Source organism: Ochotona curzoniae, unplaced genomic scaffold (genome assembly GCF_017591425.1).
Source record: "Ochotona curzoniae isolate NIBS_2020 unplaced genomic scaffold, NIBS_Ocur_1.0 contig_2688, whole genome shotgun sequence".
Lineage (NCBI taxonomy): Eukaryota > Metazoa > Chordata > Mammalia > Lagomorpha > Ochotonidae > Ochotona > Ochotona curzoniae.
Window position 1 is genome coordinate 5,219,442 of NW_024465553.1, and position 16,555 is coordinate 5,235,996.

Below are 16,555 nucleotides of genomic sequence, written 5' to 3' on the forward strand. Positions count from 1 at the left end.
GCTCTGAGCTGGGGTCCCCCAATGCAGAACTGATGGGCCATTCATTGTGAGGGAAACTCACCGGGCCATTTGTGACCACACAAGTCCTCTGAGCTTGTGGTGGTGTGAGAGCAGGGGAGAAGCAGTTTAGTTTTCTAACACAAACAGTGACTCAAGTTTCAGTGGAAAAGCTTGAGGGAAGCTGAACTTGCCTTGAGGTTAGTTTCTAGACTGCATACCAGGGTTTTCTGAACCAGAATGACTGTTGGGAAGAGTTCTGGGAATGTAGGTAGGGATGACAGCAAATTCAAATGTTCAATTGTGGATTCCATCCCTTTCCTCGTCTTCAGAAAAATTTCATTTTTCCTGAATGTAGGTCTAGCCAAGTGGCTGTGCCTGATTTGTGTCAGATGGTCGTGGAATGCAGGGTCCTCTGGTTTGTGGGTAGATGTTTGATTTTCTGTGGAAAAGCGTCCTTGTTTTATACTTAGGACAATCACCTTTTCTACGAGGCCCACTAATTGGCCAGAGTGATTCCTACGAGCCTTTTCTGCAAGTAGTGTTCTCCGAGGGAAAATTAAGCTTTGTTTCCTGGGGTAATTTGGGATTTTTCCCCCTCTTAACTGCTTCTGAATGTTTAGGGGCTTTAAAAACTTTTCTGAGTAACAAGAAATTGGACTCAGGGGTAGTCATCTGGCAGTTCTCAGCCTGGTAATTTTCATAGTCATTGAGCCTGATCCTTCTGATGAGTAGGAAGTAAAATAACTTTAGGTACTGAATTACATTTAAACCAGAAATTTAAGGTTGGAAAGGGACCTCATCAACTATCTAATCCAGCCCACTTAATTTTATAAAAAAGAGAAAGTGCTTCAGGAGGAGAAGTGATTTGCTGCAAGTTAAATTGCCAGTCAGTGGGAGACAGTTCTAGAATCCTAATAACCTAACCCCTGGTTTCCAGTTCTTTCCACAGTCAGAATGCTCCCGGCGTCTCACTGCTAAGACCCAGGGCTGCACATGGGAACATTGCCAGGGGCCAGAGAGAGCCTGCTGAGCGGGGAGTGCTGAGTGCTGGGCGGCCCAGCTAGGGCTGCTGGCCTACGTGCTCCCTGCCGGCAGGAGGGTGGTGGGGTTAGCTAAACTCTCTGGGGCTTGGAGAGAAGAAACGGGGTTTCCTTTCTGCCTCTGCCTGTTTTCTGCAGGCATTTTTATGTTTAGACATGTAGTGTTCAGTGCAGGAATGAATGTTAGCCCAAGAAGTTTACCCAGAATCATTCCGTTACTTCCCACGGACTTTAAGGATCAGGTTAATTGTGATCAACTTTGATCCAGTGCGGCTGGGATTTAGTGTGTGTGCTGGATTGAGAGTGGCTGCGTTGGACTTTATGAGCAGCTAATTAAATGCACAATCGGGGTCTTGTTTCAGTAAGCTTTTTAATAAGCTTAGGAAAACTTCCTGAAATCCAGATTCTTTCCTTCCCTGGATTTAATGGGAATGAAACTCCTTCCTCGGCGAGCGGTGTTGTACAGCACTGTGCCACACGCTCCTCATCAGAGCAGTGCGTCCTCATAGTTGCCCTGTGCGTGGGTAGGTGTGCGTTCAGGCTCCCGCCTGTCAGCTTCCTTGTAAAAAACTGTGAGGGGATTTACATGTTACCTTGATGTATTTAAAGGTTTCCACATTCCTGTGACAGGTGAAGGACCCCATCATTCTGTTTATGATTCAGTCCAGACTACATAGATAGCCAGCTCCCCTTCTGAGAGTCCAGTGATCTGTCAGCCTATGGTTCATTGTCAGCCTGGGCTTCCAGCCCCTCTGTACCCATTGTGCTTTGTTCCCGGCTCACTTGTATTGCATTCATTTTCGAATGGGAAGGCAGCACCTGGAGTTCCTGTGCCTGCCTCACCAGATTTTCCCATCTAACAGATCACCTAAGAAAGCTAACGTGGGTGCATCATTGTTAACTAGACTGCACTGTGTTTGGAGTTTACCCTTGTTTATGTTATTGTCCTGTTTTCAGTTGAAGGTATTCCAAGGTCTCCTATCGTTATCACGTCTCCCCAGGCTCCTGTGGTCTCTAACAGTTTCATGGTCCAAGTTTTGATCAGTCTGGAGGTGGACTGGCTGGGTGTTTGTAGCATGCTCCTGTGTTTGGGTTTGTTGGATGCCTTCTCAGGACTAGACCAGAGTAACTGGAATTGGAAGAAGGCAAGGAACTCCAGGCCCATGTGCTTCCCAATCCTTGTTCATTTATTAACTCTTTTTAGATAGAAATCTTATGAAAGTTACTTAGTTTTGAATTTTGAGCCCTTTTAGTTTACCGGGCGGTAATAATGCCTTCATCTGTTGGCCCATGGATGAGAGGGGATGTGTACTCGAAGGAGGGTGCTGTCACCTTGGCACATGGTAGATCCTAGGTCTTTGTGCCTGCATTGGAAGGATGCATTTTTACTAGCCTGGCCTGTAACTGGTGGTGATAGGTTTATGGTGTGAGCACACACAGAGGAATTAGTTTGATTTTGTTCATTAACTGGAAGATGTTAGATGGAAAGGATGCTATGAAAGATATTGTTCTGATATGCTTGAAGTGGCTGTTAGAATTTCAGAAGATGTGTATATGTTTTTTATTTTTTCTTTTATGATCGAATGGATGATCATGATTAGTCAAATCACAGATATCAGTAATGTATCCAGCTCTGATCCAGTGTGTGTGGTTGCTGTTTTTAGTTATCCTGTTTCCAGTCTGATGGGAGAGGCTGTGTGCATACACATAGAAGCAAAGTGCGGTCTGAGGCCTGGCTCCAGGACAGAGCTGTGCTGTGAATTTGGTGCAGCATTCAGAAGTGCTTCCAGCAGTCTAACAGTAGAAGAAAATCAGTGTTTGCCTTTCAGATGATTTTTTAAAAGTGAAGTATTAAGAAAATGAACTTAGAAAGCATTAAAATTCAGAGAGCAAGAACGATCTCCCATCTCACTGGTGCATTGCCCGGACACGCCGGGCCAGACTGAGCCAGGAGCTCAGGACTCAGCCTGCGGCTTCCTCTAAGCGGTGGGGCCCAAGCCCTGGAGTTGTCACTGGCTGCCTGCAAGGACTTGTGTTGGCAGGAAGTGGACATGGGTAGCATAGCGGGTCTCCAGACTGATATGGGAGGCCAGTGTCCCAGGCAAATGCCTGCCCTCTAATTAGTTCATTTCTGCAGAATTTAGCAAAAAAAAAGTCATGGTCTCGAATGAATTGGAAGTTAGCAAAACAAGAAAACCACAAAACAAAACAAGACCTGGCTTGGCTCCAGATGGTTTCAGCAACTCTGCACTCGAGAGCAATTGAGCACATGCACCGGCCTGCTGCTGGGACAGCCGCATAGACTCCAGGCAGAAATAAGTGAGACCCTATCTCCCTGCCTCAGCTGGACAGCACAGTCTGGGTGGCCTGCATTCACCTCTTGTACCGCGCTGCAGCTGGGCGTCCCTGACAGCCCGTGGCTTCGTCCTGGCTCAGGCAGCGTCTGTCTCCTCACTGTCAGCATGGTGTGTCACCTGTAGTTGCCCACTGAGATGCCATCTACTAACGTCCGTGTTGTCTGCTCATGCCACTGTCCATGTGGCTGTAATTAAGACAAGTAAATCTGTAAAGATTAGCAAAATAATTACAAAAAGTTATAAGTACGTATAAAAAAAAAAAAGACAAGTGAATCTGGTCATAATCCGATTCATCTGAGGGCTACAGAGTGATGGTTTTGGCAAAGTGAGTCTGTTCTTGGCTGAGGAGTAGTTGACTATGTGTTTTTCTTTCTGTTAGATTCAGATTGATGAGTGTGGAGGTGTGCGTGTGTTTGCAGCAGTGTAGGTTTTGGTTCAGACATGAGCGTGCTGTGTGCAGTTCTGCTCCTGCAGTTATGATAGTAATTAAACTTTGGAGCGGCATAAGGGGCTTTCTGGTGGTGCACTTTTTAAGTCCTTGAACTGCACAGTGGCCTCTTAGCTTGACCTAGACATGCCAGCGATCTACTGGTGGGGGGCACAGCTCTTCTGAGCGCTCCCCAAGGTTTCCTCCAGCTCTTTGATATTAGTCTGTTTTATGTATTTTTAAAAAGGATGGTTTGACTTAAACATGCAGTTTTCTATTAGGAATTTCTCCTCTGTATTTTGACTTCAGAAGAGCCATATGGAGTCGTTTATGTCAGGTGTGGAACCATTTATCCTGTGCGCGTTGTGTTTGCATGTAGACGTTTCTAGGATAGCTGTAATGGGCTCACTGATTGCTGTTATGTGTCTACGTAACACGATCCTGTCCTGTGGCTCTGTGCCCTTTCTTGGCCGGCAGGAGGAGTAGGCTGAGAGTAGGCAAAGAGGTTCCTCTCTCTTCTGACAGCATGGGGCAGGGGAGCCCTTGCCCACTAGTGTGGTGAAGCCTGGTGTCTGCATGGTGCAAGTGTGGGCAGTGACCTGGCAGGTGCAGGAACTGGGGTGACGAGGTATTGCTTTCCCTAGAGCTCTACTTCCAGTGATTGTGTTGGGGGTAAGATGCAAGGGAGGAGCCATCCTTGTGGGCAGCTGGAACGCTTTTGTTACACAGAGGCAGGAGACATCCTGAATTGGGGGTCAGACTGGCATGTCCTCGTGTGTCAGCAGGGCTGTAGAGAAGGGGGCGTGGCTTCTGCTGACCCTGGGTCTGTGTCAGGGAAGTATGCTAAGCTGTACATCCAGAGTTCTGGCCAGAAGCTGGGATGTGGAAGGATCCAGGTTTCTCAGACCACTGGTCCCACCCTGAGCCACATTTCTTTTTCTAAAAATATTTGTTTACTTGAAAGACGGTACTTGATTTGTCTGCAGAGTAACACAGAAAAACAGAACCTTCCAGATGGCCAGACAGTTGTGTATGGGCCAGGCCGAAGTCAGGATTTCAGTGTGGATGGCAGGGGCCCAATTATTGTGCCATGTTTGCCACCTCCCAGTAGCATGATCAGGAAGCTGAACCAGAAGTAGAGCAGCTAGGATTTGAACTGGGCTCACATGGTATTCTCCTGTCAAGGGTGGAAGCTTAACCCACTGCATCACAATGCTGGGTCACATTTCCAACAAGTCATCAATACCCAATCAGAAGTTGGAGGTAGCGTGAGTATCTCGTGCTCAGTATATGCAGTCTTGGGTTTAGTGTGATTGGAGTGCTCGGTCCACAGATCCATATGGTGAGGGTGGTTCAAGTTGGTTGGGAAAAAAATATGATAGGTATGTTGACAAAAAATACTTCGTCAGTATTTGTATCTAAAGGAGACTTTACAAACAAAAGTCTGAGTAGTTTTCCCTCAGCAGTGCTTAACTTTCAAATGTGTATGATTTTCTTAGATTGATAAAGGAAGCAGGCAAGCAGGACCCCGAGCTGGCTTATATCAGCAGCAACTTTATAACTGGACATGGCATTGGAAAGAATCAGCCTCGAAACAAACAGATGGAAGCGGAATTTCGAAAACAGGAAGAGGTAACTTAAATCAGAATGATCGTACAATTGCAGTTCTCAGAGCAAACGCAGACACATGGCCCTTGGGAACTCCCTTTCGCTCTCATTTGCCAGCTCGTTTCAGTCTCTGTACTCTAGAACACTTATTCAGATGTAGACGAGCTGCCTGCTCTAGGTGGTGCTCCAGCAACTTCTGTGCTCGGAGGAGCTGTCTGATAGGTCGTGTTTTTTTTTTTTTTTTTTTGTCTTGATCCATTTTCTTTCGTTAGGTTGACATCACACAATGACATCTCACATAGACGAGGCAGGTGTGTCTGTGGACGCCTGTTGAGTCCATGGGATTCTGAAGGGAACAGCCCTTTTCCTAGAAGGATTTTCTTTGTTCATGAAAGTCCTGCTTTAGTAGAGGACTTTAGAAAATGGCACTATTTGGTTTATGTGTTCTGTGCTTTTTAAGGTCTCGGTGTAGAAAACAGTACTGTCAAGATGCCAGACTATTAGAGTGCTTGGCTTGCAGATGCAACCTTTTAAAATTTATTATTCAACTTAGAATAATTCCCGTGGAAGGTATTTTAGCTTTTTGATAACATTCCAGGAGGGGGAATCCAGGAGCCAGGAGCTTGTGTTACTGTTTAGTTTGCCCTGAATTAGGGCGTGATGTGAAAGAGCCATCACTTCCTGTTCTCATATATTCTGACTCCTTAAATTGAAAATTTCCCAAGGTGCCAGAAAATTGAGTAATGTACTGTCTGTGACTTTGAGTTGTTGGTAAGTCAGGGAGGTTAGTGATGGAGAATGTTGGTGCGTGCTCACAGGCATGCGACAGCTCTGGGGCGTGCAGAGGATCCTCCGAGCTCCGGACGGGCATGCGTCTGGTCCTTTGAGTGAATAGATCCATTTGTGGCCATTAGAGAATCCAGTCTTGATTTTGCCTGAACGCTGTCATGTCAAGGCTTCTGTGACCTGTGATGGTTATTTCTGTAAAGTACAAAGGCACTGTGTTCTTTTTTTAAGAAAATTTTTTTTATGTACTTGAAAGGCAGAGTTACAGAGAAAGAGAGCTCTTCCATTCACTGGTTCACTTGCAAATGGCCCCGATGGCCAGGGCCACGCCAGGCTGAAGCCAGGACTTTCTTCCAGGTCCCCATCTGGATGCAGGGACCCAAGGACTTGGCCCATCCTCTGCTGCTTTCCCAGGTGCCTTAGCAGGGGGCTGCATCAGAATTGGAGCAGTTGAGATTTGAACCAGTGCCTGTATGGGATGCTGCTGCTGTAGGCTGTGGCTTCACTGGCTGCACCCCAGTGCCAGCCTCTCTGAGCATGCTCAGGAGCAGACAGCTGTCAGTTCAGGCAGTGCTTCTGCCTCCACACACCCCGGGTTTTCTTTTTAATTGTCCTCTCTCTGTGCTGGCTTTAGGATTTTCTGAGAGTAGAAAAAACAGACTAACAGTTATTTAAATTTACTGCCTCGTTTTCTTTGAAATTTTCTTAAAATCGCTCTTCCTTGTGGATTTTTTCCTTAGGTTCTTCGGAAATTTCGAGCACATGAGACTAACCTGCTCATTGCAACGAGTATTGTAGAAGAGGGTGTTGATATACCAAAATGCAATTTGGTAGTTCGTTTTGACTTGCCTACAGAGTATCGATCCTACGTTCAATCTAAAGGAAGAGCCAGGGCTCCAATTTCTAATTATATAATGTTAGCAGATACAGATAAAATAAAAAGTTTTGAAGAAGACCTTAAAACTTATAAAGCTATTGAAAAGGTAAGATCAAAAATTAATATGGTATCTTTATCATTGTTTGTATGCATGTAAGTAAAACAACTGCTGGCCGAGTAGTCTTTGAGGGAGTGTTGGGGTCTGTGGTGGCCGAGTAGCCTCCCTGGGACTGGTGGGGTCTGTGGTGGACGAGTAACCTCCCCGTGACCGGTGGGATCCGTCTTGGCCGAGTAGCCTCCGTGGGTGCGGTGGGGTTCATGGTGAAGAAGCTGAGAGTGATGGTAAGGATGCAACATTCTTATGTTTGGAAGAGCGCAGTGGGGTGGCAGGGGATTCGGTCCTGTGGATCCCTGGGGAAGCATGTCTGGGAGTGTGGGCTGAGAGTGTGCACAGTATGGTAGGGCAGCAGCTGCATGCCAAGCCTGTGGCTGCAGGGGAACGCAGCAGTGAGGCCCAGGCACGTGGGCTTGGGAGGGTGGGGGTCTCACATCAAGAGAGTATTCCTAGAGTGGTGCAGGCAGATGGCTAACGCACAAAGGAGACAGTTGTGTCCATCCTAAGTGCTGTGTGTACATTGCTCAGATCCTGAGGAACAAGTGTTCCACGTCCATCGACACCGGCGAGACTGATGTTGATCCTGTCGTGGACGACGACGATGTTTTTCCACCGTATGTGTTGAGGCCAGATGATGGTGGTCCGAGGGTCACCATCAATACGGCCATCGGACACATCAACAGGTAGGCGACCAAGTCTTCATGTGGAGAGCCTGCAGGTGTCCAGCAGTTAACTTTCGGCCTCTGAGTGTTGTATTTACAGTTTGTAAATCCTTTCTGATCAGTATGCAGGCGCAGTAATGTGTGGTTGTGTTTAATTCCCTTTGGCAAGGCCGTCATAATGACGAGACACTCATTCTGCTTGGGTTTATGTTGGCCTTTCCATTATCAGTTAACTGAGATTTTGGCAAATTGTATTTTTGAGTGTGACAATGTGCTTTTGCTGAGCTCTTAATGACATTTTTAAGAACTAAATTTTCTTGGCAGCTCCAGGATAATTCCTCTGCACCATCCTTTATGTTTGTGGCTATTTCAGTTCAAACTTGAGCTTAAGTTAGGAAATGCAGGTCCCGATCGCACACATTAGGGTACTGAGCAGCCACTGCCTGCTTGGATGCATTGCACAGAAATAAGACATTTCATGGGAAGTCCTGTTTGATGACCCTGTTCTAAAGAGTTAAACGTTAGAAGCAAGGGACTTGCAGCTCTGGGTGGAGATGCCAGAGGGAGGGACCCTGAGGCTGTGCATCTCAGGACACCTTTCATTTCTTGTTGTGAATTCAGCCCAGATTCTCTCTCTCCACAGATACTGTGCTAGATTACCAAGTGATCCGTTTACTCACCTCGCTCCTAAGTGTAGAACCCGGGAGTTGCCTGATGGCACATTTTATTCAACTCTTTATCTGCCGATTAACTCACCTCTTCGAGCCTCCATTGTTGTAAGTTTAGAAAAAGAAATGATCCAATCTTTTAAAGTATGTCATTAATTTTTGCCCCACTTCTCTAAGATGTGCAAATTAGAGGTTAATGTGGCTTTAACATTTGCTTTCAAAAGCAGATTTATAGATGACGTTGTAGTCAGCTGCGTGTTCAGAATGTTGACAGATAAGTTGCAGTGGAGAATCCCTGAGCTGCCATTGAGCTCTTAGTCATTTGACACGGCTGTTGCGCTGTGGCTGCTGCACTTAGAATTGGCCCGTGCCGGTTATTTTGTTGTTTACTCAAAAATCTGCTTTGTGTAATGCTGTCCTCTGTCCCAATATTGATTTCCCTATATTCTAGCATTGCTAATTTATGTTGTGCATAAGAAGTGTTCACTCAGTCTCTGTGCTAGTCTTATCCCAGTATATATTTTTGTTTTTGTTGTACAGTTGTATATTATGAAAATAAGAGACTTTAAAATCTCGCTGAAGTTTAAGTTATTAAAAATTAAGAGGATCTTAGTTATGACTTAGTTTTTTATAAGGTGAGGACTTTAAAGGATGGAATGTTTAAATGTGCATGTTGGGAGTTTTAGAGAACCTATGTTTATAAAAATAAACTTGATTCAGGTAAATGGAACTTTGGAGATATTCAAGAAGAGGTTTCTTAGATGTTTTATGTACTGGTGATAATATAACTGCATGCACGTGTAATGAAAATATTTTTCGTTATTTTTCAGGGCCCACCAATGAGCTGTGTACGGTTGGCTGAAAGAGTTGTAGCTCTCATTTGCTGTGAAAAACTGCACAAAATTGGTAAGAATGAAAACCATGCAAATGAAAATAAAATGCTTAAACATGAAAGAAGCCTGCCAAGGACTTCGTGGGTCTCTGAGCATCACGTGGAAGCATGACCTGGCCACTTGTGGTGTGTGCTTTGGTAATCAGGGACTCCACGGTGTGGCACGGGCTCCTGGTTTTCCACAGCTTCACTGCGCCCTTCCCCGAGCAGATGCTTCAGGATCTTATACCTCTCAGATGTGAGCCAGCATTTAAAGCCTACGCTGGCAAACAAATTCAATGTTTATTTTTCAAACAACACAAGTTATTTGCCATGACCTTTTTGTTGAGAAAGCAATATATACTGTTGTCACGTTAAAATGTTTTTATTTTTGAATCTTATGAATAAATGTTTATTTATAAATTTACAAATAAAATGTTTTATTTTTTGAAATTTGAATTTGCAGTCTTGTTCAGTTGAATGTATGAATGCCAAAGTGGACTTTGCCTGCATGGCCACTCTGGTTACTTTTATATTATTAAAGATGCAGGTGCTTTAGTTTGAATCACTCCAGCTACTTCCCAGGCAGGGCTTTGTGGCACTGCTGGCTAAACTGTTGCTTGCTGCATCTACGTCCCATATCAGAAGAGTTCTGGCTACTTTGCTTCCCATCCAACTTACTGCTCAGGTGTGTGGGCCCTTGTGGTCCATCTGGGGGACCAGGATGGAGCTGCAGTCTTGCCCAGTCCTGGCTGGTGCAGGTGTTTGGGGGATGAACCAGCAGGTAGGAGGCATTTTTCCAGGACCCTGCCTTTCAAGTAGGTGAAAATCAATAAACAGTAAAAATAAATAGGATGTTTACTCGTTAATGAGAAAGCAAAAATCTCGAGTATGTTAATTCTCTTTTTGAACTTGTTAGGTGAACTGGATGAACATTTAATGCCAGTTGGGAAAGAGACGGTTAAGTACGAAGAGGAGCTTGATTTACATGATGAAGAAGAAACCAGCGTCCCAGGAAGACCAGGCTCCACGAAGCGGAGGCAGTGCTACCCTAAGGCAGTTAGTATTGGTCGGCCGAGGGCACCTGGGCTTGCCGCTGCCCAGATGCCGCGGGTCAGCGCGTCTCCACGGTTCAGTCTCTTCACCTCCATCCTCGGACTCTGTGCTGCCTCTGCTTCACATGTTGCTTTGGTTTTCCTGTTCCGAATATTCTTGGACTCATCTAACAGATTCTTCTGGGCAGTTTATTCCATTTAAAGAGAATGTTTATTGAAGATTCATGTGATAAAACACCCAGAGGGAAAGACACTCTCTCGAGGTGACAGGTCCACAGGAAGGGAGGAGCTCTGCCAGGAGCTGGTATGGGCTCTGGGGGCAGCTGTTCCCACGTGCTGTGCCTGGCATCCAAGCACATTTCTGTATTCTACTTCTTCTTGTAGCCATACTCGGCTGCAGTGTGGTTTGCAGATACTTTTGTTAGTATTTTTCCATCCCAGTGACACTAAAGTTTTGCTGTATACTTTTGTTTTTCAGTTTCATTGCAATTTTACTTTAAAAAAATTTACACAGTTGCTCATTTCCAAGATTTGAAAATCATGTTGGTATTTAGAAGGTGGCCCAAGTGCTAGGCCCCTGCCACCTATGTGGGAATCGTAGAAGAAGTTCTTGGGTCCTGGCTTCATCCTGGCCCACTTCTGGCTGTTGTGGGCACCTGTGGAGTGAACAGTCCGTGTTGCTGCTCCCCTTGGACTGGTTCCAAGGGCAGCCTGGCTAGCAGGAGTTGTTCTGAGAGCTTGGGACTTCCATGTCCTGTTTCAGAAATGGTGTGCTCTGTGTTATCTAGGAATTACTCGTTCTGTCTCCCAGCCAGCATTCTCTTATATTTACTGTAAGACCTAAACTGTGCAGTTGTATTACTGCTGGATGTTCAGAAACCCCACTAATAGTAACTTGATTATGGTGCACTCACATCCTAACTAAGATGGCCATTCAACAGGGTGCTGACTCATGTTGGCCTTGGAAACACTCCCATTGTAGTAAATGGGGATAAAAATCAGACTCCAGCCACTCCAGCCTGTATTTTGTATTAAAAAATATGAATGTATGTTTATGCACGTTTATTCATAAGAAATGGATTAGGAAATTGTCCAGGCTATCTTTGGGTAATAAGAAACTATGGCATTTTTAGAATTTTGCTATGTTAATTTTCATATTTTATAATGAATAAATAAATAAACAGGGGAATTTTTAAAGATTTATTTATTTACTTGAGAATCAGAGAGATGGAGAGACTGAGAGACTCGCACATACTGGTTCACTCCACAGACGCCCAGCATCGCCAGAGTAGGGCCAGGATGAAGCCGGGAACCAAGAGCTGCTTCCAAGGCTTGCAGGCGGCAGGGGCTCAGGCTCTCGGGCCACCTCCTGCTACTTTTCCTAGGGCACTAGTGGGGAGTTGGGTCAGAAGTGGAGTAGCCAGGACTTGAGTCAGCACCCATACGGGAAGCTGCTGTCACAAGCAGTGGCTTGGCCAGCTACGCCATAGCACCAGCCCCAGGAAAAGCATTTTTTACTTGGAAGAAATAGATCCAAAGTGTCTTTTAAAACCCTGCAGTGTTTGGTGATCTTCTGCAGTTCTGCTCTTGGCTGTGCAGATCACAGTGCAGTGTGATGTTGGAGGGTTTGGAGCACCGTGCTGCTGCATCCCAAGACAGACTTGCCTTCCTCAGAGTTAAGCAGCTAGGAGGTCTGTCAGCTTCTAGTGAAGCCAGCTTCTGGGAGAGAAGCAACTGCGGTGCATGATTTGTCCTTTTAATTCCAGATCCCAGAGTGTCTGAGGGATAGTTATCCCAAGCCCGATCAGCCCTGTTACCTGTATGTGATAGGAATGGTTTTAACCACTCCATTACCTGATGAACTGAACTTCAGGCGGCGGAAGCTCTATCCCCCTGAAGATACCACAAGATGCTTTGGAATACTGACAGCCAAACCCATACCTCAGGTAAGCCCTTCACAGTGACTGCACGGTAACAACATCTGGTTTTGAAAACAAGTAAAGGGTCTGGGATAAAGAAAACTAGTAGTTTATTAGCTCAGTATGCTGGGTGTCTAAAGGTTAAGTCAGAGTGGGCCTCATGTGTGTGGAGCTCCTGTGTCCCATGTGGCATACCCGGGCTGGAGTCCTGCCTGTTGCACTGCTGCAGATCCCGGACGGGGTGTATCCTGGGGCAGCAGGTGGAGGCCTGGCTGTTGCCGGCCCTTGGGGAGTGAATGCATGGGTGGACAAGAACCTCCCTCTTGTTGCTTTTCCTTTCAAGAAAGCAAAGGCGAAGAAAGATGGAAAGCCGAGTGCAGTGCTCAGTGCTTGCCCCCGCCCCATTCCCCCGAGGTCACCGTGGTGGAGGAAGTGCTTGCTGACTTGTGGGCGCTGTCTTTCCCTCCACTCAGATCCCACACTTCCCCGTGTACACGCGCTCCGGAGAAGTCACCATATCCATTGAGCTGAAGAAGTCCGGCTTCACCTTGTCCCTGCAAATGCTCGAGCTGATCACACGGCTGCACCAGTACATTTTCTCACACATTCTTCGGCTTGAGAAACCAGCATTAGAATTCAAACCCACAGACGCGGATTCAGCCTACTGTGTTCTACCTCTTAATGTTGGTAAGGAGGGCCCAGGCCCCAAAAGCTGTGTTTCTCAGTGAGCTTACTGTGTGTGCCCTAGAATCTCTTCCTTTGAAAACTCCGCACTGTGGATGTGTATTTTAAATAAGAATCTTGCCAGCATTGCATGTTAACAAGTAATCTTTTTCTCATCCAAGTTAACGACTCCAGCACTTTGGACATTGATTTTAAATTCATGGAAGATATTGAGAAATCCGAAGCTCGCATAGGCATTCCCAGTACAAAGTATTCAAAGGAAGCACCTTTTGTTTTTAAATTAGAAGATTACCAAGACGCAGTTATCATTCCAAGGTAGGTGTTAGAAGGAAGGGACAAGGCTGGTGATAGTTGGTTTGAAAGATGTGCCTGTTCCCTGGGACTGTGAGCTCTGGCTTCAGCATTGTTACGGTGGACAGGAAACCTGGGGGTTTCTTCCAGCCAGAGCTGATCTCTGCTTTGACTTGCTGAAAAACCAGAACAGAGCAGCTGTGTGTGGGTCAGGTGACTGAAATGAGCTCGTTGGCCTTCTCGCAGTGTTCATCCTTTGAGTTCCCAAAGTCATGGAATCTGGTCATGAGTAAGCATTTCATTCAAGATTTAATGTGGAAATAATGCCATTAAATTCAACGAAAATAGTAAAGCCAAGTGCTTTTCTTTTTTCTCTAATTGGTAAAAATTTCAGGAATGGAATTTTGGGAGATAAAATACAGAAACTTTAGAGAAATGGCTGTGATTCATTTGGTCTTTGGCTGTTGTGTGCCTCAAAGCTGCATTTTAAATACCAGCTATAACTAGGTTACGTGTGCCATTGCATGTTATGATAGAGTCTTTCATGTATAGTGCTGTTAATGTTTAAAGGTTTTAGTGTGTTATTTGCACGTTTTAAGTCTTCTGTACTGTTTGTATGGGGATATGATATTTAAATGTTCCTAACTTTTATGTGATACTAGAGTGTAGAAACCTGAAACTGGATAAAGTAGGGGAAAATAGTTTTTCCTATTGAAAAGTTATTATTTTTAGATTAGGATTAAGTCTTGTTAGGATTAAGTGTTGTTTTAGCTTTCTTAGCGTTCAGTCATAGTTGGCTTTCCCTAGTAAGAGCAGCTGTAGCTTGAGGATAGTTGATTTAAACCATAAGCAACTGCTTTTCTGTCTTTTTTAGGTATCGCAACTTTGATCAGCCACACCGATTCTACGTGGCTGACGTGTACACTGACCTTACCCCACTCAGCACATTTCCTTCCCCCGAGTATGAAACTTTTGCAGAATATTACAAAACAAAGTATAACCTTGACCTGACCAATCTCAACCAGCCGCTGCTGGATGTGGACCACACATCTTCAAGGTAAGGCCCAGGCTGTGTGCGCTCTTCCCCGGCCTCCAGCACACGTAGAGCAGGCTGTGCGTCCTGCCAGCCTGCGACACAGGTTGGCCAGTGCGGTCCCAGAGGCTGAGTTTGCAAGTGTGTCAGGACATTGTAGGCACACAGGGTGGAGAGCACTAGGAGACTGTTTATTCTCGTCTGTTTGATGGAATTGTTTTGACATTTTTATAGACTTAATCTTTTGACACCTCGACATTTGAATCAGAAGGGGAAAGCGCTCCCTCTTAGCAGTGCTGAAAAGCGGAAAGCCAAGTGGGAGAGTCTGCAGAACAAACAGGTAACGAGCTGTTAGCACACCTTCGTTTGTAGAGCCAGGTTGGCTTTTACCTGTGATTACTGTTACCCATCTGCAGAGTTTTGCTTTGTTTCATTAGTATTCTGTATTGAATTGTATTTGAATTTGCTTTTTGGTATGTGTGGGAGGTTTAGCTTTCAGACTTGGTCCATAGATATAATTGTATCATGAGGTTGCCTGCTACCTTGGTGAATCCTAGAGTAGATCCCGTTTAGGATGTTTACCTTTGTGCACTGGGGAAATGGGTCTTCAGTGTTCATTTGTGTGAGTGAGTGTGCATACTCACACATGCGTGTGAGTGCACTCGTGGCTGAGTGCACGTATGCGTGCATGTGTGTGCACATCTGTGAGTGTATGTGTGACGTGTCTCTGCTTGCTTTTGCCTCACTGCCTCGCAGATCCTGGTCCCGGAGCTCTGTGCCATCCACCCCATCCCTGCGTCGCTGTGGAGAAAAGCAGTCTGCCTCCCCAGCATTCTCTACCGCCTTCACTGCCTTCTGACTGCAGAGGAGCTCCGAGCCCAGACGGCCGGCGACGCCGGCGTGGGGGTCAGGTCACTGCCTGCCGACTTCAGGTAGCTAGTAGTTCCTGCGTGCGAAGGAGAGGGTTGTGTTCAGTCATTCTGATCCCGGAAGCCAGTGCATCCTTGACTCCCACGCGCATCCCGTCTCCTGGGTGCTGCGTGTTTGAGGCCCCTGCGGTCAGGACCCGCTGCTCTGCCCCTGGGATGGGGGCTGAAGCGAGGTTCATGCAGCTCTTCCTTCCTCCCTTTTGGGAACAGGTGTGGCTTACAGAGCAGTTGCCTCAGTGTGTTATTTGTCTTCATTACTTCCTTCTTGGATAAGTTTCTGCTTGCTAAAAAAGTTAGGAATTTGATCACTTAGTAATTTTGCTCACCCAGGTGGCAACAGAAATGACTTTTTCTTTTTTGACTGAAGGAACTTTAAAATATATGAAGACTAGGAATCAACTATGTTGAGCGTGGTGTCAGACACTAGTATAAATTCTGTAGCCTGTAGAACTGCGAAAAGTTCATGGAAATTAGAATAAACTTATTTGTTACAAAAAAAATCCATGCATAGATTTTCTTTTCATCTAAATATTTATTTATTTGAAAGTCAGAGAGATAGGAAGAGGCAGAAATTCCTTGTGCTGGTTCACTCCCCACGGCTGCAGAAAGCAGGGAGCCCCACGTGGGCAGCACGGTCCCAAGGACTCAGCTCACCTGGTGTTGCTTTCCCAGACGCATAAGCTGGGTGAGAAGCAGAGCAGCCAGGACTGAGACAGTGGCTTGATGGACTGTGCCACGGTGCCATCCCCCTCCGCTGCACGACATTTCTCAGGAACACCTCCCCTACACACACACACACACACACACACACACACACACACACTCTTAAAAAAAAAAATGTGTGTGTGTGCACCCTATGTAATGACTCCTCTAGTCTTCCCCTTGCATGCGCTGGGATCCCATATGGGTGCTGGTTAATGTCCTCGCTGCTCCATATCCTGTCCAGCTCTTTACCTGTGGCCTGGGAGAACAGCAGAGGATGACCCAAAGCTTTAGGACCCTGTACCCTTGTGAGAGACTGGGAAGAAGCTCCTGGCTCTGGATCAACCATTTGGGGAGTAGATGGAAGATCTTTGCTTCTATCTCTCCTCTTTGTAAATCTGCCTTTCCAATGAAAGTAAATAAATCTTTTTTTAAAAAAAAAATTTTTGTTGTCAAAATGAGTTTGCAGTTGCATTTTCCACAAGCTATGTGAAGTCTCCTTGCAGTTATTCAGAATTCATCCTTGCTCTG

The 16,555-nt window shown here is 45.7% G+C and overlaps 1 protein-coding gene across 1 annotated transcript in view; it reads left to right on the top strand.

The window, feature by feature from the left end:
* Nucleotides 1-16,555, top strand: part of DICER1 (dicer 1, ribonuclease III) — a 53,450-nt gene that overhangs the window by 24,199 nt on the left and 12,696 nt on the right. Inside the window, exons 9-20 of the mRNA XM_040975110.1 lie at nucleotides 5,324-5,456; nucleotides 6,959-7,201; nucleotides 7,739-7,893; nucleotides 8,516-8,648; nucleotides 9,371-9,446; nucleotides 10,331-10,470; nucleotides 12,233-12,412; nucleotides 12,859-13,072; nucleotides 13,231-13,384; nucleotides 14,235-14,417; nucleotides 14,628-14,733; nucleotides 15,150-15,325. Of these exons, the coding sequence (XP_040831044.1) occupies nucleotides 5,324-5,456; nucleotides 6,959-7,201; nucleotides 7,739-7,893; nucleotides 8,516-8,648; nucleotides 9,371-9,446; nucleotides 10,331-10,470; nucleotides 12,233-12,412; nucleotides 12,859-13,072; nucleotides 13,231-13,384; nucleotides 14,235-14,417; nucleotides 14,628-14,733; nucleotides 15,150-15,325 (1,893 nt within the window). The remainder of the gene's footprint in view (nucleotides 1-5,323; nucleotides 5,457-6,958; nucleotides 7,202-7,738; nucleotides 7,894-8,515; nucleotides 8,649-9,370; nucleotides 9,447-10,330; nucleotides 10,471-12,232; nucleotides 12,413-12,858; nucleotides 13,073-13,230; nucleotides 13,385-14,234; nucleotides 14,418-14,627; nucleotides 14,734-15,149; nucleotides 15,326-16,555) is intronic.